We start from the raw sequence: 25,772 nt of genomic DNA on the forward strand, positions 1-25,772 counted from the left end.
AACTCAGCCCTTCATTTTGAACTTTTGGCACAATAACACTCATGACTTAAATGATATGTCACAACCAAAGATGTGTGCAGTGGTTTCTTTTTTTTAGCCACATAAGCAATATGGATCAAAGGGTGGTAGATTAAATCTGTCAGTAGATCAATTCACCAGTTTGGAAAAAGTACAGGACAGACTGATAAAAACTTCTTTAAAGACATCCATCTATCATGTTAACCTTAACTTTTTTCATTTTTACCTCGAATGCCACTAAAAAGTTCACATTTACTGTTTTAAGTAAAAAGTTGGCGGGATTCCCATGAAGATCATTATAGACTCTCTTGTTTCTTTTACAATAAACTCATTTGTTGAATTTTTCTTAACCACCATTATCAGGTCAAAACTTGAATCCAATACCCTGGTTTATGAGTCAGCTCGGACAATTAATGGCAACCCCTTGAACTGTTCGATAGAAAGCTCCTAAATTTGGAGCGATAAGTGGGGTCAGTGTTCCTATTTTTTTTCATCAAGATGCATATATGCACCTTGAAACTTTTCATCGATTTTCAAAACTGTATTTTAAAGAACACTGCCTCTGACATATTGGGTTATCACCATATAAACTGTGAGATCTTATTAAAAAATGTGGAAAAGAAACCTTCGCAGCTAAACTCACTAACTGGAAGGGAGGCCACATCTCTGCAACTCAATGTTTCAAATCAAACTTTTTACCCTGGGTAAGGCCATATAATCTTGAAAAAATTCAATCCTTTTTCTTTTCCTGTACACCTTCCCTTAAACTCGATGAAAAATGTCATGAAGTGAAGTAAGAATGTCACAACGTAATTCAATATGTGGTGTGCTGTGGTTTCTCTTTCCCTTAAAAAAGATTTTCAGGCATTTTACACAATTTATTTTTTCTAAAACAAAACAAACAATTCTTTGGTTTGGCTGTACTGTGAGAACATCCAAAGCCAAGACATGTCAACCTAATTAATGCTTTCGCAGTACTGGATTTTATCTTACGGTTTAAACATTTTCACCGGACAAATTTACTTCTTCATCATAATTTGAGTAGATAATCTGCATACTGAGCCTCAAGAAAAATTTCAGATGCTTTTTATTTTCAGTGAAAATTAAATAGAATTTGGCAGCAACGCTGCCAAACAGGAAGTGAGATAATATCTCAGCACCTGTTTCACATGTTGACACCAAAATTGATGTACGGACTCTGCACCCCTTTCTGGGTTTCTCAAAAAGAAGACTGACTAGTGGAGGATGCTGCAATATCAGTGCATCAGTGGTTACAGCAATGTAGATGAAGTTGTCATGGTGACTGTACCCTGTTGAACTGCTTAGCCTTCTCCACTTCCAGCTTTATGCATCAATTGTTGGCTTGCCAACATGATGAATCTAAAATAACTGACAAAGTAAATATAATATTGTATAAATAAAAGTACTACCAGTAATAAAAGCACAACTGTGTTCCGTGCATTGCTGTAGATGTAACATGTTGTTAATTTAAGATTTGCTGTGAAATCAAAGTATAAAAATGTACAAAGTGGCTGTTTTGAGTGTTGATCATTCATTTTATGGCATTTTAAAAGGTCAAGCTAAAATAGATCACTTATAAGAGTTGTTGAGAAATGCTACAGTGTCAAAGTTGCTCATGACACAACATAACTCTGACCAACCAGCAGGTTACCAAACCGCTGAGCTCTATAAATTCCATCACATAAGTTGTATATAAATTAAAGCTGTTAGTTGTAAAAGCTTGTCAGATATGAAACAGAAACATCCACCCAAGCTGTGACTGACTGAGAAAAAAATGTGCCATCTGCATTTTTTCATGAAGCAGAACTCCCACTCATGTCTGCACTCAAACTCCTAATTCTACAGTTTAACATCAACTTCCTCTCACAATAAGAAGGTCCAAGTTCAAACAAAGGGGTGAAGGGGGATGAGTGAAGCATGACTGGGACAAGCAGTGGTAGATGAAAAACATGTTTTGACATATTTTCTTGTCTCACTTGGTTGCAAATTCACTAAAGGCATGACACCCACTCAGCAATTATGAGCATAGCCTGCAGCCAAAGGTAACATTCATGTTGCAATACAGTCTTTTCTGAACAGCATAGTACTGAATGTCCCCAAGGACAGAACAAAAATAAATGCAATGTAGTGCAGTTTTGAAACTGAAATTGACCCCCCCATGTAAACATAAAATATCTCCCTGAGATTAGAGTTTTTTATGCGAGGGGGAAGAGGACAGAAGGGCAGCAGCACACCAAACCAAATTCAGTGACATAACATCCTGCTGATAACACAAGCCAGACTTTTAGAGTAAACATGGCAGCACCCTTTGAATGGGTTTAGCAGCATAGAGATATTGACAACTGAATACACATTTCACGTGTAATAATTACAGAGAATTCTCTAAGAGAGTTCCATAAAGTCAATGTGAAGAAACTCCCTCATGAGTTGCATGGTGAAGTAATGAGAAGACATAAAGGATGGTTAACAAAACACAGTATAAAGTCATCTGTAAAGCATCCTGCAATAACCATCCCCTCAGAAGAGACACAGCGCTGTATGTGTCTTCACAATTGAGAAGGAATCCTCCCACGGGAAGGATTTGTAAATGAAACTATACCTGTGAATACGCCAACGCACACACAAAGAAGGTCATTCAAGTCTGACATTCAGGGTTGCAACATTGGAAATTTACAGCAAGTCATAAAACATAAAGCACCAGTGCAGACAGCACTTAAACTCAGCAAGCACTGATCAACAAAATGAAGAAATAATGCTCTTATTTACAGGGAAAAGTTTTATCACTCAGAGTAAAATAAATATGACTGAATATGATTCATGAGGAAAAAAAGCTCCTGTCAGAATTCAGTCTAAATAACAATTACTAAATAATGAATAATACATGACAAATAATAATACCAAACACCCTGTGATGCAGCTCTTGAGGCATAGACTTTAATCTGTAGAGCAGTGGAGCATTAAACGTGTGATCAGGGAAGTGATATCACACTTTGGTAGAACATTTTAACTCCACTGGAGGCACAATGCAATGACAAGGGGAGCTCCAAAGCAGCAAGACAGCAGTACAAGAGAGAATATTGAAAAAAAAAGCCAGTAATGACTGATTCCACAGCCAGCAGTGTCTTCACTATACATTAAAGAGCTGAGGTGTTTCTGCTCAAGGAATGCATGAGTCTGACCACAGTTTGGGAGCCTATTCTTTTAAGAAACACATTTAAGCGGATGTTTCTTTTTTCCAGCTTGTTTGAGAGTAAAATTTAGTGTTTGATCTTGTTTTGCCAGATTTTTGACACATTTTGTGAGTTATTTAGATCAGAAGGTTGTCAGTGCAATTCAAGTGGCTTTATTAGCACGACCCATGTACCCACCAAATGTACCCACCAAATCCACATTAAACCCAACAACACAGAGCCAGAAGCAGATTTTACTACTTAACACCTTAACAGCCCTCGTACTATAATTTTAAATAATATATCTGCCTGTTAAATTGACAATAAATCAGGATCCAGTAGATATTATTTTACACAATGAATAACTTTCCACTGGGTATTCTAACTCCATTTCATGTTGCAGTTTGAAAGACTCACTTAAATCTCTCTCATCAGTGTCCTCCTACTGTTCAGCTATTAAAAGGACAGACAAAGGAGAAGAAGAGTTAAAAAAAAAATGTTCATTCATAAATCAATCAGAGTTGACTTTAATTATTACCAGACACTCCCAGCAATATTTCTGGGAGATTCTGATATTATTTCATGTTTCCTTTGCCAAGAGGAAAGTCAGGGCAGAAATAAAGATCACTGGTGTGCATTCGCACGTCTGCAAAAACTACCAGACTGATTTTCTTGAAACTTGGTGCATTGGTTGAGAGTGGGAAAAGGAAGGAGCAGTCAGATTACATTGCAGATATGGATCACTTTCTATTAATTCAAGTATTTGCTTTAGTGGAGGATATTTCTTTACTGAGTGCCGTTAGATAGTGACTGTAGTTTAAAGTCTAAGAAATTAAAGAAAGCCAACTCAGGAAAAACACTGCACATTTGCTGAACTGCACACTGGACATTTTTATAATCAATACAAAGACTTTAATTGCCAGTGACTCCTCAGTGTCACTCTCTTGACAAAACCAAAACTCCACTTTTGATTCGTAGATGTTGCATCAGGTCCTGCTCCTTCCTCTCTATCATTACATTAAATTACTGATAAAATTAAATTACATTACTGTGGCCACCATTACATTCCACACACTAATATGAGCTGTTTTCAACAAGCTCACAATTCCTCCGTTCCTGCGCTCGAGGCACGTTCCAGCAAAGAGTCATTTGAGACACACTGATAGCAGAAGAAAGAACAGTACAGTCATACTTCAAGCATCTCTATCACTGCAATCATCAAAAATTGCACAATGTGCCCACAGAGTGTGTGGGCGGACACAGTACACTGTTTTTATTAATCACCAAAACCTCCGTAGGTTGATAGATGATATAAGTGTTAATTAATTTCTCATAAATTTACAGATGAAGATAATCTTCAATTAAATTGTAAAACATTTCCCAGCCAGAGCCAAGAGTACAGCAAGTAATATTTGGTCAACCTAAGGGGGAATTCACATCAATAATACTGTGATATTTTGATATCTGTTTTCGCCTATGAATGCAACTGCAACATGAGAAGATATTTTTATGCTGCAGTGCCTGAGAGCTATTTTGAATTTAATGAGGAATCATCTAGCTGCTTCCTTGGTTTGATAATAGATACTAGTAACTCTTATTACACAAACACAGCCAAGTCTTTGCCGTTGCTTTTAACAACAGTGAATTAAAAAAATTTCACTGGCATGCAGAGTAGGTGTGCCTGATGGAAGTAACCGAAAGTACCTGCATAGGGAACTAGGGTTCTAACCACTGACACAAAAATGATTGTAATACAAGCCTGTTGGAGCACGTGCCTCAGTAAAAGGCAGGGATTAGTCCAGCTTGTTACTAAAAGAGCACTAACAACAGCCTCTCGAGGTTCGTCCGACTCATCCACAGATCGTCAACAGCTTCTTGTAAACAGTCTTTCTTTCTATCTACACAGCCCAATGATTGACTCTGCTTCTGCCTTAGAAAGAGCAAGTTCCCCTAAAATACACACACAAAAAAAAAAACTAAACCCATTATTGCCATTTTTTGTTCATATCTCATTTTTTCAAACATCTGTCCCTGAGATTTCTCTAAGCCCATGCAGCGGGGGGGCATTGAAGTTGGCTCTTGATGATCTCTCTGAATAGACAAATTACATATAAAATTGCACTACCTGTTTTTAGGAGACAGTGGAACAAGTTGAAAACACAAAATTGACATATTACGACCTGATAAAATTGTTGGAGGAAAATTGAAAAGCACGTCTTTGTCCACATCCATCAGACACAAGGCAACATTAGCATTCATTCTGAGTCTTGTTTACTTTCTATGTCAAATATTGAGTCTCTAAGGAAAATACCTGGCTCTTTAAATGCTACAGTTTGTTTGCCAGCCAGCTGCCACATTTTCTGTTGCTGAGCATGAAGTGAAAGTGGGTTTGTCCAAGTTTTTAGATTGAGAATACACAAACTCACACAGTGACCTGTGGAGTTGGGTGATAGTTTGTCTCTGCAGGTAATCCAGTTAATATTTCCTTGTTATTTGATTACCCAGAGAACGATTATTTGTGTTTTGATTATCCAGAGTTGCAAGGATGTTTTTGGAAAGCAGTTATCTCCTAATGCCATGAGTACCACAAACCAAATTCCATTATCCTCCATCACAATGAGGTGGAGACAGACCCCCTTCAACAAATCAAAACAAAACTATGAGTGGGGATGGTTGTCACCAGTGGTCACAGTGTTTTTCATAATTTAATCAAATGTTCTCTCTAGAATGTCCATTGATGCATGTGTTCATTGCAAATCTTTAAATATAGTGACACTACAATCCATTCCATGAGATATTTTCTGGTTTTCAGCAGCTCACCATATCCTTTCTCCTTGTTGCTACAACTCTGACATCCTGTTCCACTCTATTTCCCAAACCTATCATTTCTTATACAAACGCTGCATTATATTGGCTACAGTCTGTTTTTATTTTCCTCAAAGATGATTCCCTTCAGTTGGCTGACTGACAGCAGTGTGTGCATGCATCATTATCTCCTTCACAGAGCCTGTCTGTTGCCATAGCCTGTGGCAGACCTCAGTCACACAGTATTAAAAGTGACTTGGGTTTCCACAGAGTGCTGTGCTGATGCCTGCTGCAGGTGCGCCACACATTTTACTTAAACAATGGGGTATAGGTGAACAAGCAGATTCAGATCTACAGACAAGTTGAGTTAGACACTCGGGGCTATCAAATTCATATGAAGACATAACAAGTGAGAGACTTCTCTTCTTCCTGAAGCCAGAGGTCATACAGGCTGGAAAACTGAGTGGATGGATGACAGACAAAATGAAAAATAAACAAGACTGTGTGAATTTAAAGCCACTCTAAAGCATCCTACACTTACTGTGAAGCAGCTAAAAACTGTAAGATCTCATAATCAGAAAAATCACCATTAATTTATGAGCTTAACTGTCCAAGTTATGTAGTGTTTCAGGTTCAGCTTGCAATCTTTACTTTGAGTTTATCTAAGGTTTAAAATGCTGATCAGGTCTGAGGTTTTAGTCCAAGGCTTCAGCATGCAGTCCTGGTAATAAGATCTGCCATTGAGGGTCTATGCTAATGCCTTGGTTGCTAGTGCGCAGTAGATAAATCATGTTTATAGATTGATGTCCTTCTCTATGGCCCCTCTGAATATAACAAGATTGCTTCCAACTGCATTTAAATCTAAGCTTTATACATGCAAACACTGTATAATAAAATACAGCTCGCATGGATATGGAATAAAGAGTCTCAGTTACCATTTCAAACAACAGCCCACCACACTGGCTATTATTGGGTGTTTATATTCTAATATGTGACTATGCTGTAAAAATGCTCTTTCTTTGTGTTAATCTTGACAATTTGTCAAATTTAAATCCGGCAGTACAAGGAAGAACACATCCATTCAAAGTGAAATCAATTCTGCCCCCTCCCTCCTCTTCCTATTTTTGACTTTCTCCCACTCTCCTTCTTCTCCTATCTATTTCTCTTTCCTTTCTGTAATAACTATGTGAGCAGCAGCAAATGTAATTACTAAGAGGTGGGGTTGGGAGGGGTGTGTGTGTGTGTGTATGTGCGTGGACATGGGGGAGTGATTGCTGTGCATGCACAACAAAACGCAACATTAAAAAGCTATTATCAGAAAAGGGAACATTTTGGCAGATATACGACGGAGGGCAGCTCCCGCCATATGTTTGTGGAGACGAAGACAACAAGTCAGGTAGTAATTATCAATCATCATCAGGAGAAACTGTCAAAGCGCTAGGCCGGGCACGCTCCGACTAGTGTTGCCATGGAGACAAGCCCACATCCTAGCAAGTGTGTGTTTACCAGGACATTAAAAATACTCTCCCATATTTTTATCTCACACTTATGAAATCAAATAAATCGCTCTTTTAGCTTCTCTGAGCCATGAGCACTGTATGTGTGTTTATAAGCGAGTGTACTAAGTATTTCCTGCCAAGCCAGGCTAGTGAAAGAGGGACAGAGCTGAGGATAATTTCAGATGAGGTTATGGTTTTTGGTTTTACCCTGATTTCCTTGCCTTCAGGTTCTGGCATGTTCGTGGTTACAATTAGCAGATGGAGATCTAGATGGAATATTTTCACCATAGTAATATAACAAGATAAATGTGTGTATGTGTGCACATACATAATGCATTTGCCAGTAATGAGCTCATTTCTGTGACCATACTGTTGCTGTACACAGACCCTCCATTCAGACTGTCACTGTTAATATCCCTCGACCTAGGAAAGAGGACATTCTCCCAAACCATCATGACTTTGTCAGATTCAGTTTTACATATTTCTTTCTCCTTTTTTTGCATAACCTACTTCAGTTCCTCTTTTGCATACACCACATGCCTTCAAATCAATCTTCACTATTTGTCTTAAAGGCTGTTTGTTTTCAGAATAGTGTACAGTAAGTGTGACTTTTCACAGAATCACGCATGAGGAATGTTTCTGGAACGTTTCCAAATGTTGCTGCCGACAACAGTGCTTTCAGATGACAATCAATTTCTATATGACCTCAATCCATTAGCCTTCCAGGATTATTTTCACATAAAACAAGCTCTGAAAATTAGATACATAAGCAAGTAAACATGAAAGCAATTCAGGGGAAAGTGGTGTTGGAGCAATATGAATATTCCTGCTTTTTTTATGGCAGTCGTTTGTAGAAAGAAAAAAAAAGGATAGTGTTCTTAATTCGTTATTTGTGCGCCGTTGTGCATGCTCCCCCTGGGGAGAAGCAACATTACTCTTTCATCAGATCAAATGAAGCGAAGCCTTGTCGTTCCAGGAAGAGCCAATTAAACAGTTCAAAGAAGTTTATTATTGCGATGGATTATGAAATCATTCTCATCGGATTCATTGGGGTGTGTGTTTCTACAGGGGTGTGATTGTGTGTACTTTAGCATTGTGCAAACTCATAAAGGCTGTCGACTCAAGCTTTCCATTTGCAAAGTAAATAGGAAATCATGTTACAGTACTACATGTTTAATAAGGGAAATTTCCCAAGTTTAATTTGTAGCCAAAATAAGCTGAAATCATTCCCCAGAATGTCTGTTTTCTTATTCAATTCCTTCCTCCTTTGTCCATGTTTCTTTCATTTTATCCACCTCATGTGATTGCCTCATGATGGTAGCCTTGCCTGTTAAGCACTTATTAACACACATCACATTTGAGACATGGCTGAATTTAATCTTAACCCAGTTCAACTGACTGACATACACACTGATGAATGCAACGAACTCTGACCCTGAAAAACTCAATAATATCTCCCAGTTTTATCAGAAGACACACACACGCTTGCACAATGCAATTATACCAGAAAAAAATGCTGTGGTGTTGGCTGAAGTCCAACAAGACACAATCTTACTGCATATATAAACTGTAATAACTCAGAAAGCTATTTTTTCCTGTCAAGATATAAATAAAGTTACAACAGAACACAATACAGGCTTGAAATATCTGACAAGTGAACAAGTCACTTCAGCTTTTTCCTCTTCCAAGGTATTGGCTAGTAGCTCTTAATGACCATTGTTCCAGGGGAGGAAATTAAAAAATAAATCCCATTTTGCAAAGAAATGTTAAGAGCACACAGAGGGACTGTCCCACATACACACACAAACGCGCATACACACAGTGTTGTTCCAAGAGTGCCACATGTAAAACAGAGTCATAGTTACATAATGTGGAGGATTTGCTAAAAACGGGATAACCTTCAAACGCTTCCACATCATTTGCACTGACAGACTGCTGCAACAACTCAGTAGGACTGGGGCTTTAAAAAATACAGTATTTCAATTTGGCTTTTGGAGGAAGTGAGAGGGATAGACAGAGGGAGGGAGGGGAGGGGAAGGGGGGAGAAAAGAGGGAGGGAGAGATGAAAGGGAGCAGTGGATAAGCTTCAAGGCTTATCCTATTCATTACTGGAGGGAAAAAAAAAAATCACAGCATCGACCTATAAATAAATGAATGCCAGGATAAACACGAAGCCCATACATCAATAAAACATATGTATTCTAATAGATCACGCTCTAGTTACATTTGATGGGATTGAGTCAGCCAATGAGCCCAATCAGAGTGACTTTATCATTTTTAAAAGGTACACAGCATTAAGCCATAGTGATTATAAATAATCATCATTCTCATAACAAAATAGGCCAAAGGATACTTTTATCTTTCTGCTCATTTTTTTTTCTTGTGTATATGCTAATTCATTGAATTTTGTGGATTTAAGAAGTTCATTCCAAAATCTGCAAATAATACATTAAAAACAATTAAAACATAATAAGCTCCCTGCTTTCTTTCTATTATCTCTTTTCATTAAAAAGAAAGTAGGTGAATGCTCAAAAGAATAAGTAACACATTTGTAAACCGAAGCAGCTGCCAGCAGAGATACAAGACAAAAAATGTTTGGAAAATTCTGGGAACATCAATCACAGTCATCACATACAATATAATCCCCCTTTACTGCCATCATGTATGAGCAGCGTAACAAGGGTTTTTGACGTCATATATTACACAAGCTCTTTTCAGGAATAACAACTTGAAACAGGCCTCCACCTGCAGAAAGATAACTCAGCAACCCAGCTAAAACGCTGCATTCATGCAGTGTTTCTATGCCAGACTCACTGGCAGAGGCAGACTTTGTAAACAGCGTTTACTGTTACACAGATGACTCAGTTCAAGCCAGGCTGCAACATGCTCTTCTGTGAAGTTTATCAGGGACAGAAGTTGTATCACAGCTCACATCTGCAATTTAGTAAAAACATTGAATTCTATCATTTGATCATGTTATTCTTTATTTAAACCATGCTCTCCATTAGTGATTCCTCAACATTTGACAGGTATATTAATGGAATAATCATCATAGGCATTATGAATGAGGTCAAGTTGGCCTCCTCTGCTGGAGTGTAAAGTCATTAATAACAAGCTCTGCAGTTTATCAGTTTTTCTAGATCAGACAGTGCACCTTTAACATTTTGTTCCATCTTTTTATCTCAGTCTCTTCACGATCAGTTAAAGTATTTTTTTTAACACAAGGCCACGCTAAAGATTCTAAAAAATGTCTTCCCTGTTAGCTGCTTGTTTATTTACAGGATTATCTGCTTTATTATTATTTGTCAGTGTTATCAACTTGTGGCACCAAGATAGCAAGTAAGAGCAGAGTTGAGTCTTTACTGGTGTATTCAAAGACACCAGCATCCGTTGTTTTTTGCCCCCCTCCCAGAAAAACACTGCATTCTTATACGACTATACAATATGCTGACAGAAAGCTACAACCGGAGGAGTCACACATAACAAATACAATAACATGTGACTGATCTGATTTAAAATGCTTCCTGTTTGGCAACCAACTCTGAAATCTTGGATGTCGGTGTTTCCATAAATGCAACCACAGGGAGAGATTTCCAAACAGTCACTACTCACAGCTGCAATAACATGTGATGACAGGGTGACAATAAAATAGTGACAGAACATTTCTCTGTGTTGGATCACCTGCATAAAGTAGATTTTATGCTTCTGTGAAGTGATCGACATACTCAAGTGAAATGGAAAATTAAAACAACTCCATTAAAGACAGGAAATAAAGAGTGTTAATAATATTTTTGTATTCCATATCAACACTTTTACAGTACTGTTCATATCTCACTTCCCTTACATTCACTGTCACCTAATAAAGTTAAAGTTTAACAAGATCTGTAAATTGCTACCTTATTACTACCAAATCCCCGGTTAAATTACATTCAGCTTTTGTTGATAGAAATCTAATAGGTGAGTGATAAACATTTTATGTGGATCCTCACTAAAATGAGCACAGTCCTTTTACAGCCTTATGTAAGTGTAATATTTCTTCTGCATACATTAGTGACCAGAAACTATCAGAGAGTCAAGAGTAGCACAAAAACAAGGACTGTCTTTATCCTAGGAGAAAATTGAGCTCCATAAAACTGCATGTGATTTACTAGAATAAACATCATCATCATCATCATTTTAAGTAAATGCAACAAGTAAATTCATTGATCCAGTCCTTTACACTCCTGTGAGACCATACCCTTCTTTCTTTAATTATCAATTCTCTTCGATTGGCTTCTCCTCTGAGAAACCTTTGCACAGGTCAAAATATCTGAAATGTGCCTTATTTATCTATATGCACTGTTTGCTAAAAGTAGATAAGCATTATGTGTAGAAAGCTGGTGAGCTGTTGGTGACATAATAGGGATAATCAGAAAATGTGTTATTCAGCCAAGAAGTAATGCCAATGCTCCTGAAGCCAAGTACTTTTAGTTAAAATAGCACAGTAGCCTTGATTCTGCCTCTGCAGACCAGGTACATTAGGACTATGAGACAGATACAAAGTATTTATTAAGGCTATATTTGGTTAAATGTTATGTAGAAACTTTATGTGGTAAATGCTTAGGTGACTAATGACATGAGACATGAGAATATGTGATTCTGGGTGTACAGTAAGTGGCCCTACAGCAGATGTTCAGCTTAGCTGTATATACAGTCCATGTCCCGATTATGAAATGTGACCATACAGCCACAGCATGTGCTCTTTTCTCCTCTAAAATCCTCCTCTATGGCCGCTGAACACCACAACATATGGACAATGAAATATTCATGGGCTGTTGGTTAACACAAATCTGCAAAGGAGATGAGAAAACATGAGCTTAGCAAGCAATTTGCCTATTACATTAACAGAAGGGGCTGTCGAGGGACAATATTGGCATATGCATATTTCAACTAATCAGATTTCATGTTTCAAGAGCAGCGAGAAAGTGGTTCAAGTTGTGGAAACAATGACATCATGCTGTATGTTCATCTGGTAACCCAACCCAATCAAGCTCATAAGATATTATCTCGACCAAGAGGCTTGAGATTTTAATGTTTTGCACTTTTAAATGTTTCTTTTTCCTCATGTCCACTTCAACAGTATATATCAGTCAGAAGCCTGAAGTTACCATATAAGAAACCTTTATCTTCTATTTGCAAAGTAGCCACCAACTCAGACATGTACAGAGAGCCTCCTAAATGCACATAAATCACAACCAAATTCAGCTACAGAGGCACAAATCTGGCTCGCACGCAAGACAGCACAAAAATAGACAGCAAAATCATGCTTATGATCAGTGCATCTGGACAGTGTTAATATACTGAAGGAATAAATTGTTTTCATACTCCTCCAACTCAAGAGGATTACAAAAAAAAACGATTCCAAAGGATTGCACTAAAAATGTTTCTTTTAATAAAAAGACAAAAAAAATAAATCAAACCAATACTGAGTGAGAGATATTTCAAACAAAACACACTGAGCTGAGCATGAACTATATAGGTTCTGTGCCAAGAAATGAGACCTGGGGAATATAGGACAAATGAGAGGAGGAGGAGGGTAGCTTAGCCTCAAACATGATTGCCTCACTAACTTTCAAAATGCTGTTGTTTTAAGCTCTGTTCACAAGGAGTGTTAGGTTTCTGATGGGGTGGAGGAAGGGAGGGGAGAGGAACGTCTGGGAGTAGAACTTCAGAGAGAATCAGAGAAAAATGGGAAAAATGCTGCTCATAACATTTTTCTTAACAAACCGCCATCTTGTTTAAATAGATCATGATCATAAACCACTGCTTGGGTAAGCTTACGCGTGTTTATGGTATAACTTTATAGCAAACCCCGAACAATATCCCAGCCAAAATAAATGCCAGCCCCGCATAGTATAACATAAAATTTTTGTAATCTGTTATTGAGCTTTGAAAAGGTTTGGCCTGCTCAAACTATTTCAGGCTTTTTATCACGGCAGAGGAGCCTCAGTAATGCCAATATTATTACAGTGCAGAATGTCACACCTTTGTTATTCTTAGGTTCATATAAGAGATTGATTTCATTCCGTACGTCAGTGAGAACGCAATAAGTACAAAATATTTGTACCAGTGCGGTCAAAAACACAATTTATATCTCCTGTTGGACGTTCTTGCAGTAGTAATATTACATTCCTCCTGGCAAGAAATGAAATTGAGGACACAAAGTAGCAAGGGTATAATCAATCCACGCTGGCATGATAGAGAGAATGCGTGATAATTATAAACAAAAACTGTGTCATTCCCCGAGAGGAAAGCAGCTGCTGGGGTGACAGGCAATGCTGAACATGAATATGGATCACAGGACTAAAGATCTGGTAGCCGACGCAACCGCAGTTTCTCTCAAGATGGTTCAAAAGAAGGGACAGCAGTGGTGACGCAGATGAGAAATGTGATTCAGTTAAATTAAGCAGAATCTCATTTAACTGTTGTCATTATAGCAGGAACAACTCGTTCTCATTAAGCAGTCAATGCAAACACTCAAAAGATGAAAAACATATAAAGCAGAAAAGCCAGAGCATGTGGGTGTTTCATTGCTCATCTCCTACAATCCAGATAAATGACAATACAACATGCACAAATAAAACAGCATGTGCTGCTTATGAAATAATAAAACTCAACCTGGTTGTGCTGCACAAGCAACTAATAGAGTGCTGTGTGAAGAACAGACTGGATTTCACCACCAGGCTATCATCTGTTGGCTACATTTTACAAAACACTGTACATCAGGCTTGCTGACACTCAGCAATACCATTATTTTTTCTTTTATGCCTGAGCTCTCTCTTCTTTTTGACCCCCTGAGGTAGCTTGACACACTTTCATGAATTAGCCAAGACAAGATGGCAAGATGGGCGACTATTACAGCTGCCACTGCATTTCTGATTAAATCCAAAAGGTCAGAATTAGCATTGAGGGAAGCAGAAAGCAAAGTCCCAGGACAAGTTTTAACTTTTTAACATTTCCCATCAGCACAGTAATGCTTTTTACATGTCCACAGAGCTGGCAGTTATCCTAATAAAGGTGAATCTAATGTTTTTTTATGACTGCTTTTTTTTGTATGGGCCTTGTAAATAGGAGGAGAACTGTACTCAGCAGCTGTGCATGTGTGCATATGTGTAAACATTCATGTGTGTGTTTGTGTCTGTAAGTAAGACGCCCTTGGGGCCATATTCACCTGCCAGAGTGACGGAAATTACTTAGCTCTGCTGTTTTGAAACATATCACAATCAAGTCTCAAATCAGCAATTCCAGCTGACATAAAAGTTAACCTCAAACTAAGAAAACCTTCATGTGAATAACATTTAAAAAATCTGCCTGCATGAGTTTGAAAAAAAAAGAAGAATTTCCTTCAGCTATGAAAATAAACTTTTAGCTTAAAAGTGGCTCACAAAGGATCATGGCATCATTGAGCCAAGCGAATGAGCAACAGCGGCCACAGGATGTTAGCGTTACTATTCATAACTTATTTTCCTATGGCTAAAACCGTTTTCCCTTCTGGTCTCACCTCTGCTGCTCTCTTAAAATGCTATTATCTTCTGGCAAATTTACAGGACAAGAAAAACAATGACTTTTGACCAGAGGAGCTGTTACTGGGAATGTCATACTTTCCTGCTGAGTTACCAAGTGGAGGAAGTAAGTACAAAGAGATTAATCACATTATTCCTTTGTTGTAGACGAGGCTTAATAAAATGTGTGGATTCATGAGCAGCAGAGACAGCATAATGAATGGCAAATAGACATGTTCCAGCACTTCACAATTCCTCAGTAGGACTGCAGAATGCTTTTCATAGGTGTGACTGATGAGGATGTTTGAACAACAGTCGCTCATATTCATAAACACAAAGACTGCACTTGAGATGAGGAGCCTAAATCAAAGAAATAAAATCAGAAAATATATTTTGTAGTATATTGTGAAAATATCTTGTAAAGCAAAGGATTAACTGGCATGAAATCTTCTTTCAGCCTTAATTATCTTAAAACTAGAAGATCAAAAGCATGCTCAATTTAGATGGCCTTAATTCATTTGGCAAACACGACAACCAGAATTCATAAACAAGGGAGAGCCGTCTGATGTGAGAGCTAAACACACATATGTATGATCTCCACTCAAATACAAATTGCAGCGATGTGGAATGTAAAACAAACTTCTTTCTATCAAGTAATACCATAACAGATGTTTTTCTGTTTCATTCAGAACCAAGCAAAGTGACTGGTATATTAAATCACTCTCAGTTTATGGCTTTTTTCTCATAGTAAACACAAGTTAGAGTGTCTACAAGTTTTGAGTAAAACTTCAAAAACGTCTTTATGAAATGAGAAAAACTTTGTACTTATTAGGCTGTACAAATTAGATGATTTATGTTAAACACAGTCAAAGTCGATATTCATGAAAAACAAATCCTTTTTCTTTCTTGCCACTGGTGCCTATATTACCCACAATTGACTGTGTGGTTCACTCACCCCTGCAGTGAGTCATGGAATCTAGCTCTAATTACTCAAGTACAACACGAAGCATAAACATGAAGTGCTCATGCTGCTTTACTCAACTGTTTACAGTCTTTAGTGAGACTTGTGATATACCACAGATTCATTCAGTTTTACCAGGAAAAATGTAATTATTAAATTAGCCAACAGACAAAATAATTATTTGAAGCTATTTTGCTAAAGTCATTAATCATGTAAAAAACATATTATGACTCCAGACTTTGCACACATTCATATATTATTAATGAGCTTGAGCAGAGGACTGGGTGTCACTGTGGACTGTGGGTCTTTGTGACAACATCTCTCACTGTTTTTTGTAACCAAATGAGTGATGGAATTTTTTTAAACAGATTAATCATTCATTAGTCAGCATTAGTTGCAGTCTCAATGGATAAAAATACAAGATATGTTCCAGCTAAACCAACTACAACATTACATTCCTGCTTTTATTAATGCATAAGAAATTCATTACAAAAGACCTGTAATAACACATCTGTTGAAGTGGAGATTTTACTCTAAGTTCATTTTACTGATAATGCCAACATGTTTTTCTTTTACATGAATAACTTATTCATTTCAGGATATCAGCTTGTAACTGTGCTTTACTGTGTGGCGTAAATGCTTCTGCTTCAGTAAAGGATCTTAATATTTTCCCAGCCACGTATCTAAGTTAACATAGCTTTTTTTAGCCTGACTTAGATATGAATAACAACTACAAGGTCTGGTGAGCTCACTTTTTTTCCATCCTAGCACCCCCACATGCGTATTTGTCATTTTCAAACCTGTGTCTTTAACCACAGTCAGACCCAGTGCAGGTTTTAATTGTGAGAGGCAGCCTTTACACAACTAACATCTTAAATCCGCTCAAGTGCAATTTCTGATATTTCACACAATGGAACTACATTAGTCTCCCCAAAACATAAATTTTCCACTTGAAGGGGACTCAAACAAATGGTCTGGATAACCAAAATGAGTTAATTGTAAGTCTGAAAAACGTATGATGAGAATGACTTTTAAGTACACGCTAATGTTTGTAGATCAGGACACAACAATTTTGATGTTTCACAACCTGCAACACATCACGCACCATAAACTGCTTCTGTAGCAGCTGTTGCTGTTTCACATGAGCTGCTATGTTAACCTATCTAAAGGTAAATCTCCAGCTGTTACACTCACCAAACTCGTCACAGATGCTCTCATTCTGTAGCAGGGTGGGGTGTTCGAAGGTGTCACGGCAGTACAGAATCCTCGTGCTCCCACCCAATGCAGCAATGCCGCCCAGCGCCAGCACCGTGTGGTCTATGAGCAGAGAGGACGGCTGCTCCCTGAGCCGTGCTAAAACAGAGCGGTAGCGGCAGTACTGGGGGTAACTGAGGACTAAAACTTTCCGTCCATCTTCTTCTTGGCCTAAAAAACACAAAATACAGACAAGTGGTCAGAAAGTCCAAAGGAATTGCACATAGTTCAATTTATTGAACTGGAAAAGCACTGTAGGGAAATAGGAAACAAGTGCTCATGTAAGATTTGTGGTGAAGGGGCTTTACAGGACATGTTTATTCCTCCATTTCTCCTCAGGTTTTATGGCTTTATTCCCTCTCATAGATCATCAAGTAGCTACTGTTATATCTCAGCACCACTCCCAGTGTGCTGTCAATACTATCCTTAAATTCTTATGACTGTAATGTTTGTTATTTTAGTCTCTAAGTTAGACCTACTGAAATTTACAAGAAAACTATCATTATGAATCCAACACAGAGCAAAAAGACTTCAGTCACACCTGGAAAGCTCCATATCTTTGCTGTTAATCAGTTGATCATAATCAGTTCATAATCAGTTGATTTTTATAGCTCCCATTTCTATACATGCATTGATCTCTTTTGTTACTTTATATTTCTACACAGTGATTTTGAGGAAATGAATCACATTAAGGTTGTGACATGCTCTAAAGCTGCTGTCATTGTAACTCTAAATAGATTTCACAAAGGTTTCACATCCTTTCCTTGTTGTACATTTCAGCCAACTGACAAAACACCTTTTCATGCCCGCTGTACAAATGTATTACAATATGTTGTTAGGCTGCATGTTTGAAATGCATCACACGCATAGTTGTTGGGATGACAAGAGGAATGTCAGAACAGCTTGAGAAGCACATTATTTTGACTGACTAGTTTTCTAACAAGCTACTTCACTGGGGAAAATCCTCAGAGCAATTTAGACAAGGCAAGTGTGAATGAATGTATTCAAGCATGTGTGTGTGTAGCCATTTGCTTACTGACCAAACACACAAAAAAGGAGACTTTGACTGCACATCGCAGTTTTATCTCGTTTTAAAATCAACATTCGTTGTTTTACTTTGGTTGTAGAGAACACTTCTATTAAAGCCAGACTTCAGCTCCACATTGTTTGCGCTGCTATTAATATTTCACTGACAGTGTGTGTGTTTGACAAATGCATTATCATGTGCAACAACTTGCTGGCAAAGAAATGTCTTCCGTTTTTTTGAAGAACCTCAGGACAGGAAGTGCAGACTGAACAACATGATAAACTGCCATAAAAGTCAAGAGGATATGCTGATATACAAACTGTTAATGTTACACTGATGCCATGTAAGATTAAAACTGCTAAAATAGTCAATGACAGTGAATAAAGTGAATTTGTCTGTCCTGCTAACTTGCTGAAAATGTCCTAAAAAGGACTAAATGCAAAGAACAGCTGAGGCTGATGGAAGTGTTATTAGTTTTCCAGGTATTTGGTCATAAAACCGAGCAAAAGGAGGAAGGGGTCGCCACGGTTTTCAGAACTCACCCTAAGGGAGGCATAATTGTGTGTGTGAGATTTTGCTGGCAGTTCATCAAATTGTTGTTTAGATATTTCAATCTGGGCCAAAGTGGTGGTCCCCCTGACAGGCTGCCATCCCTGCCTAATAATAATACCATGACTGAAAGTTTATTATTATAGGGTAAGATAAAACAAAAGTAAGATAAAGGCAAACAAATGCAATACAGAGTGTCGGAAATGTAACACAAGCTGCTACAGGAAAATAAAGTCACGGCAATCAACTAACATTTATGCATGAGCACCTCTGGTGTTTGAGTTTTATGAGGAATATATGTTCATGACATTTCCCCTGCAATCCTCACTTAAATAATCTTTGTTGATTTTATATGACAAATAGGAAGTTGACTGTTGGGATTACCGGTTACTGGTGGTGAATAAAAAGACAGTTCTACTTAAAAGAACAACCATATAATGAAAATATCATTATAACTGAAAACATGCCTGGTGATTATTTTCACGCAGCAGGGGATGGTTAAGTAGTTTTAGACAGGAAATATGAATGAGACATTCTGAAGGTATAAGAGAAAATATAGGACCCAGACTTTCCCCATGAAATATTTCGGCGGAGCTTTTTGCTCAACTAAATCAGATAAGTTCTATCTGCAGATAAACATTACTGCTATAAAAGCACACCTACATCTTGCAAACAAAGAAATGAATGGAAATCACCTGTATATTTACAGAGGTGATAACGTTCTAACAAGATGCAAGATGTACAGTATCACACAATTCACAATTAGATTCACATAGTAAAACCTAGCCAGGCAAAATAGGATTATCTTAATCATTCATTCACCAAATTATTCATTGGTCACTATATAGCCATGGCAATGCACAAAGGATGTGTGTATGAATGCTGATAAAGTTATAAAGAAAATAAAAAAGTGATATGTCCCCCAGATGATAGCAAATTATTTTATGATCGTGTTTTGGCCAAGGCACTCTGTCTCTATTGCATGACACATATGCTATTTACTTGCAATAAACAAAGCACTCTGACATGATCATTCAGTTCTATTCTAAGCTGACCACAAATAGACTATAAAGGAAGCTTCTTATGCCAAACCCATTGCCTACAAATTTTGCATATATTGAAATAGCTATCTGGTTACATAGATTGTGATTTGTCCGACAAACAGTCAAAATGTAGTGAAGTACTGTAACACTTAACTAAGACAACACTTAACAGCAAATAGATAGATAGATAGATAGATAGATAGATAGATAGATAGATAGATAGATAGATAGATAGATAGATAGATAGATAGATAGATAGATAGATAGATAGATAGATAGATAGATAGAAAGATAGATAGATAGAGAGATAGATACTCTTTTTTAAGACTTGCTCATTCTGTTGTTTGAATGAAAGTGGTAATATCTTGCATACAAAGCCAACCACACGGTTCAACAGCTGATGAAGCACAGTGAAGCAATCTGAAACACAGTTTCATATGAATTATTCACCATCCTGTCTGCTTTCACAAAGCTCTTGGACATGGCATTGGTAAGTTAATATTTCAAGGCTGGCTAACTAGCAGGCTTTTTTGCTTTGCTTTTTTAAAGACAAGAGGTTTTAACATATTTCAAAAAGCCTTTTTTTTTTCTTTTTGGTTTTACTTTATGAGGCTGGAGGCTCATAAAATCACTGAAATGTGCAGCAGGAAAAGGACAGGAGGGACTCCATTCATAGTATATTTACAACAGCTGCATTCCCAACAATTAGTGTAATTAGTTCCACTGTACTCCAATATGAAGACCACTTCAAAGGAATGATTAAAACCATTCAACCAGCTCACAAATACACACATACACGCAGCAGACTCTATATTCGAGAAAGGTGCCACAAAGCCCACAGATGCATAACCACAATTATTCTTGCATACATGCGCATGCATATCACACAGCAGACACACATTTACCCAAGACTGCGGCATTTGTCGCACGCAATTAGAGCTCAGAGGTATAGAGCAGACTTTGTTTCCAAATGTCACAGATTTTATTGTACGCGGTCACCGTCAGACCTGCTCTTTCTCCCGAGGACACTCACAACATTTCACTTGATTAGATTCAATTTGGAGAGAGAGCTGCAGGGCATTAATAACTGTACAAAGGCATTGTAAAGTATGCATGTCAGCGTGCGGGTGTGTGTTGGTGCGTGTAATGTACATTGAGTGTATGTACACTTTAAAAAATTCCTTTTGTTCTTACGCCCCGACCTTTCGAAATAAAGGACGTCCTTATCTCACTATAAGCTTTCTAATTGGTTGGGGCTGTGGCTGTCTCACTGGAGTGAGCTGCAAGACATAGCGAGAACGTTATAAAATGTGTTTCTTCCTCTCAGGACCTCTTTCTCTATTTTCCCCGTCTGTCTGTCTGTCTGTCTGTTCTGTTATAGTGATAGCGTAGCATGTTGATCAAACAGCTGTGTTGTGGCAGATTATTTTCAGAACACGCTGTAAAGATCCCGACCTCATAAACTACAATAGTGTCAGAGTCATAACAGCTCTACAGGACAGCTGACATTAGAACCACTCTGTCAGTGCAGCACTCAATAAATTCTGATACTCATGCAGTAAAGTGAGAGGGAATACTAACCATTAAACAGTATATCAAGTACTATGCGTGCTCTATTAAGATGTGTTATATTTAAAGAATCAACTGAGTTATTTTACACAACTGAATAGCGTGTTGTATTGACCTGACCAAAAGAATAACACTGATGATGTCATATTGATGTCAGAGTTATTGTTTGGGTAGCACTCCCAACAACAGGAAACCTGTATTTTTTTTAATATAGGTTTCCTGTTGCTGTGAGTAGGGGCAGAATACTTATACTGTTGTAAGAGACAGAATATTTTCCATATGTCCAGGTTCAGTTTTGACCTTCCTTTTTAATTCATCTGACTGATAAGTATTTGAAATGCAAGTGACTCAACTCTTTAATTCAAAGTGCTCTATACGTAGACTCTGTTCTGCCAGTTCTCGGACATGACCCTGCATCTCCATCCTTCAGTTACCAGCTATCTTTAGGCTTTTCAAAGTTATTACATAATCACCTGTTCATGATTACTTGACCTGACCTAAATTAATCTGCATAATTATCTGAATATTTTTCATTCAGTATTAAACCTGCTGGAAGAAATGAAAAGAAATGTGATATTTTTGCCTCTATTTCCAGCAGCTTTTTTAAATCTGCGATCTAGTTACACCCATGCTTCTTTAAAGCTTTTTATCTTGAGGTGTTTAGCTTCTTAAATTCAGCCAACTACATTTCAAAAAGCATCTTTGATGCAATATTACCACCCTTGTTTGTGGATGCCTTTTTTTCACTATAGAGAATTTTTTAATTTGGATTTAATTTACTATCCATGTCTTATTCCATCTGTGCAATTTCTGATTACAAAGCCTCCAGTAAATCAAATAAAATATAAATTTGTTAGTTTCAATAAGCAGTGCCATCTAATGGCTTCTCTTTCCCTTAAACATATATTACTACCTCTATATTATATAATATATTACTATTACATATTACTGCTACAGAAGTGGCACAAAATGGACAGAAAAAGACATATTAGTTCTGAAATGCATTTATTTGTAACTAAAATTCAGTTATTGTGACACTACATGCTTCCAGCATTGTCTGCACTCTGTGATCTCTTTTGTGGTAATACTGTGCAAGTTTTTAATGTAATCACAGTAAATATCTATAATTAGGGACTGATTGCTTCAAATTATTGTTTAATTATGTTGTTTCTGTGAAATCTGACAAACAGGCAAGCTGAGAGAAGGAGAGAAGAGGTACCTCTCCTCAGGAAAATCCAGTTATTGCAGACAAACTCATTATTCTATGAGCAGTACCTTCTCTGACGAAATTAAACTGAATACAGGTTAATGCACCAGCAACATATGCTTCTATCCTGTATTATTCTCAAACAAAGAGGAAAAAAACAAACTAATATATATATACAGTATATTCTTCTTAGTGCAGCATCTTATTGCTATAGTTAGTTTTTTCATGGTACTTGGTATTCCAGACTTCTCAGAGAATTTATATGGACTATGTTGTTGTCTCTATCTCTTTAATCCCACAATTACTCTATCATGCTGAGATCTTGTTACTGAAGTTGGTTCTTAAGACTCTGGCTGTGCATTGTATTGCGTACACTGCATCTTTGATGATGCAGTGTGTTCACTGGAAGTTCATGGTGTCTTGTGGGCGGGGTGATATAGGGTATTGGGTGGGTGAGGGGTTCAGAGTTGCAGGTGTAAAATAGCAACATGATTGTTGTCAGTTCAGTGTAATTTTATGTATCTTTGTTCAATGTGTAGACCCCAGGAAGACTAGTTGCTGCACTGGCAGCAGGTAATGGGGATCATTTCAAAAGAAAATACTCTAGGGATGTTCACCTATGGTCTTATCAGTCTCAAAGCTCTTTGCTCAAGCAGCTGACATTTCAGAGATTATTGAGTTAGTCAAGTAAAAAGTGTGTTACATTAAGGTAAGAAGAATGTGACAAAAGCACAGTCTTGAGATGAGAAGATATGGAAAATCTTACAAATATTCCACAGTTTAAATAAGCCACACTACATGAGTAATGTTAGGAATCAAAATAAGAGATTAGCAAACTGCTTTTGAAACAAGACCAGTGGTTAGGTTTTGAGTTATTGAAACTCAGATGTCGGGAAAATGGTTAGATAGAGTAATCAAAATGCAAAACACTCATCTTGTAGTTTGAATATTTAAAAAGAATACACCAGCCAGCAAGCAAAAAATCAGTGAATGTTTCATTCTTTATTCATGCATTTCATTAAAAAAAGCTAGTATTTCTGGTATGGCTCTGTTTATCATGGAACAAAATAACATGGAGTGAATTGATGCAATGTGTCACTGGTGTTGTGACCAATAATAATGAGACAGATGTTCCACAAATAAAAAGTGATATTGTGATAAAGCATAAACAGCACAAGATTTTACAGACAGCCCTGCTGTACAGCAGATGGATGCCTCCTTCTCAACCAATTTCTACATGATGCAGCATAAGCGTCACGTCGTTATTTTCAATACAGTAAATAAATGACTACATGAACAAATACAGTTGAAATCGTGGAAAATTATGTAATGTTCGAAATCTAAAGGTTTAATCTCCTTTTTTCTAATTCCTTCAGAGGCTGACAAATACAGGGTTTTACTGGATGGGTTTAAGTTTTCCAAAGAACCCTGAAGTAATTTTTTTAGGTCTGAGTGGGTTAAAGGGACATACTGCTTGATCTGATTGTACTGATTTCCAGGCCTCCAGGCAGACTTTGTTCTCTATTCACAACAGTGTTAAAATCCACTTGCAGACACTTTAGAGCTGCTAATAGTATATTTGGAAATCCATCACAGAGAGCAAATGCAAAATAAATGCAAGATCTAATGGGAAACATGATGAAATTCATACTGTTCTTTAGGCAACATCTGTGTCTACATACTGTGTATTTGATTTCCTTTCAAAACTACTCTTCACTGGGATGGTTTACAACTGACTTTTCTGCCTTAGACATGGGCGCATTCTAAGAAACATGAATCACTCACAGCTGTGCGTTGAAAATACTAGTTTTAAAGAAGCTACTTTATACCTTTTTGGTTGTTCCATTTTTCTTTAGTGTGTTCAACATTTTTTACAAAAAGGTCTGCAAGTTAAGACGCCTGAAGTCCACATGCAGAGAAGTAATTCTTTTATAAAGAAACTCTCCTCCTGACTGTATGAAACACGTTTGAACCCTGTAGTTCAAATTTTTCTTCCCTCACTTTTCTTCAACACCATGAAAAACATTTGCATAATGTCTGCTTAGTGGCTAGTCTGGTTCACCTCGAACACAGGATGAGCAGCTGACTCCCACTACATTATTTTTTGCCAATTTGATATCTTAAATAACAAAGTATTCAAACAGACAAAAAAATAAAATTTTGAAACTGCAAATGAGTATAATTACTTCCTTAAAATCCAAAACAATTTGTTTTATCGAATAATTTTCTAACAGAAAATCACTCTTAACAATATGATGATTAACTGTGTGAGAGAAAATTGCAAAATATCTCTAAATGCTGGTTCACAGATGTAAAATGTGCTGCTTTTCTTGATATCTAACAACTCTACAAAAAAAATTATGTTATTGCATTTTAGACAAAAACAAACAATATGGCTTGGAAACAAATTTTTGTATCAACACAATAATATAAAAGCACCTGTTGCCCTGAACAAAAGAACCTAAAAAGAGCAGAACGCATCTAGTACCCGTTTGTGTAACACCACAGTCCTGTAAAGACATGCTAAACTGGAAACATTGCACTCCTTTATCACCCTGTAAGCGACACGACAGCAGTCCACAGCAGACTGGTAAAGTCATTAGCTACAGTAGCTGCCATGAGACACTCTAAAAATAAGGTTCTCAATCTACTCCAGCATAGTAAAAACAACACGCTGTAATGCATGTGCCCAATGTTGGATCATAAATATGACAAAATTATATTTAACAACACAGGATGAATCTGAAATATGTGAGAGTAATATTCCAGCCAGCCAGCCTTTGCTTTGCTGAAGTAAAAACATAAGAGGAGACTGTACTGTGTAGTTACACAGCAGTCTGTATGAGAGAAACAGGAGTGGAAATAATGAGAACAAGCTCTGACACTATATGATACCATGAACAAATATGTTGTGTAATTACAGCAAAGGAAGAATTTCTCTTTCATAACAAGCACGACAAATTACTAATCATGATCAAAATCTCAGAAAAGCTGCATGCAACATGAAACTCATTAGTTGAGGTTGAAGCAGCAGCTCTGTTGGATGAACAGCTAATGCAATATTAGATGAAACATCACTAATATCATTGAATTTCAGAACAAGAAAAT

General features: G+C 37.3%; 1 protein-coding gene across 1 annotated transcript in view; it reads right to left on the reverse strand.

Annotated features, from left to right (window-relative positions):
• The window catches only part of arid5b (AT-rich interaction domain 5B), a 75,515-nt gene that overhangs the window by 22,603 nt on the left and 27,140 nt on the right, over positions 1–25,772 (reverse strand). Inside the window, exon 4 of the mRNA XM_072390726.1 lies at positions 17,210–17,440. Coding sequence (XP_072246827.1) covers positions 17,210–17,440 — 231 coding nt within the window. The remainder of the gene's footprint in view (positions 1–17,209; positions 17,441–25,772) is intronic.

The sequence above is a fragment of the Leuresthes tenuis genome, unplaced genomic scaffold, assembly GCF_036924035.1.
Source record: "Leuresthes tenuis unplaced genomic scaffold, fLeuTen1.0.hap1 SCAF_8, whole genome shotgun sequence".
NCBI classification, from domain to species: domain Eukaryota; kingdom Metazoa; phylum Chordata; class Actinopteri; order Atheriniformes; family Atherinopsidae; genus Leuresthes; species Leuresthes tenuis.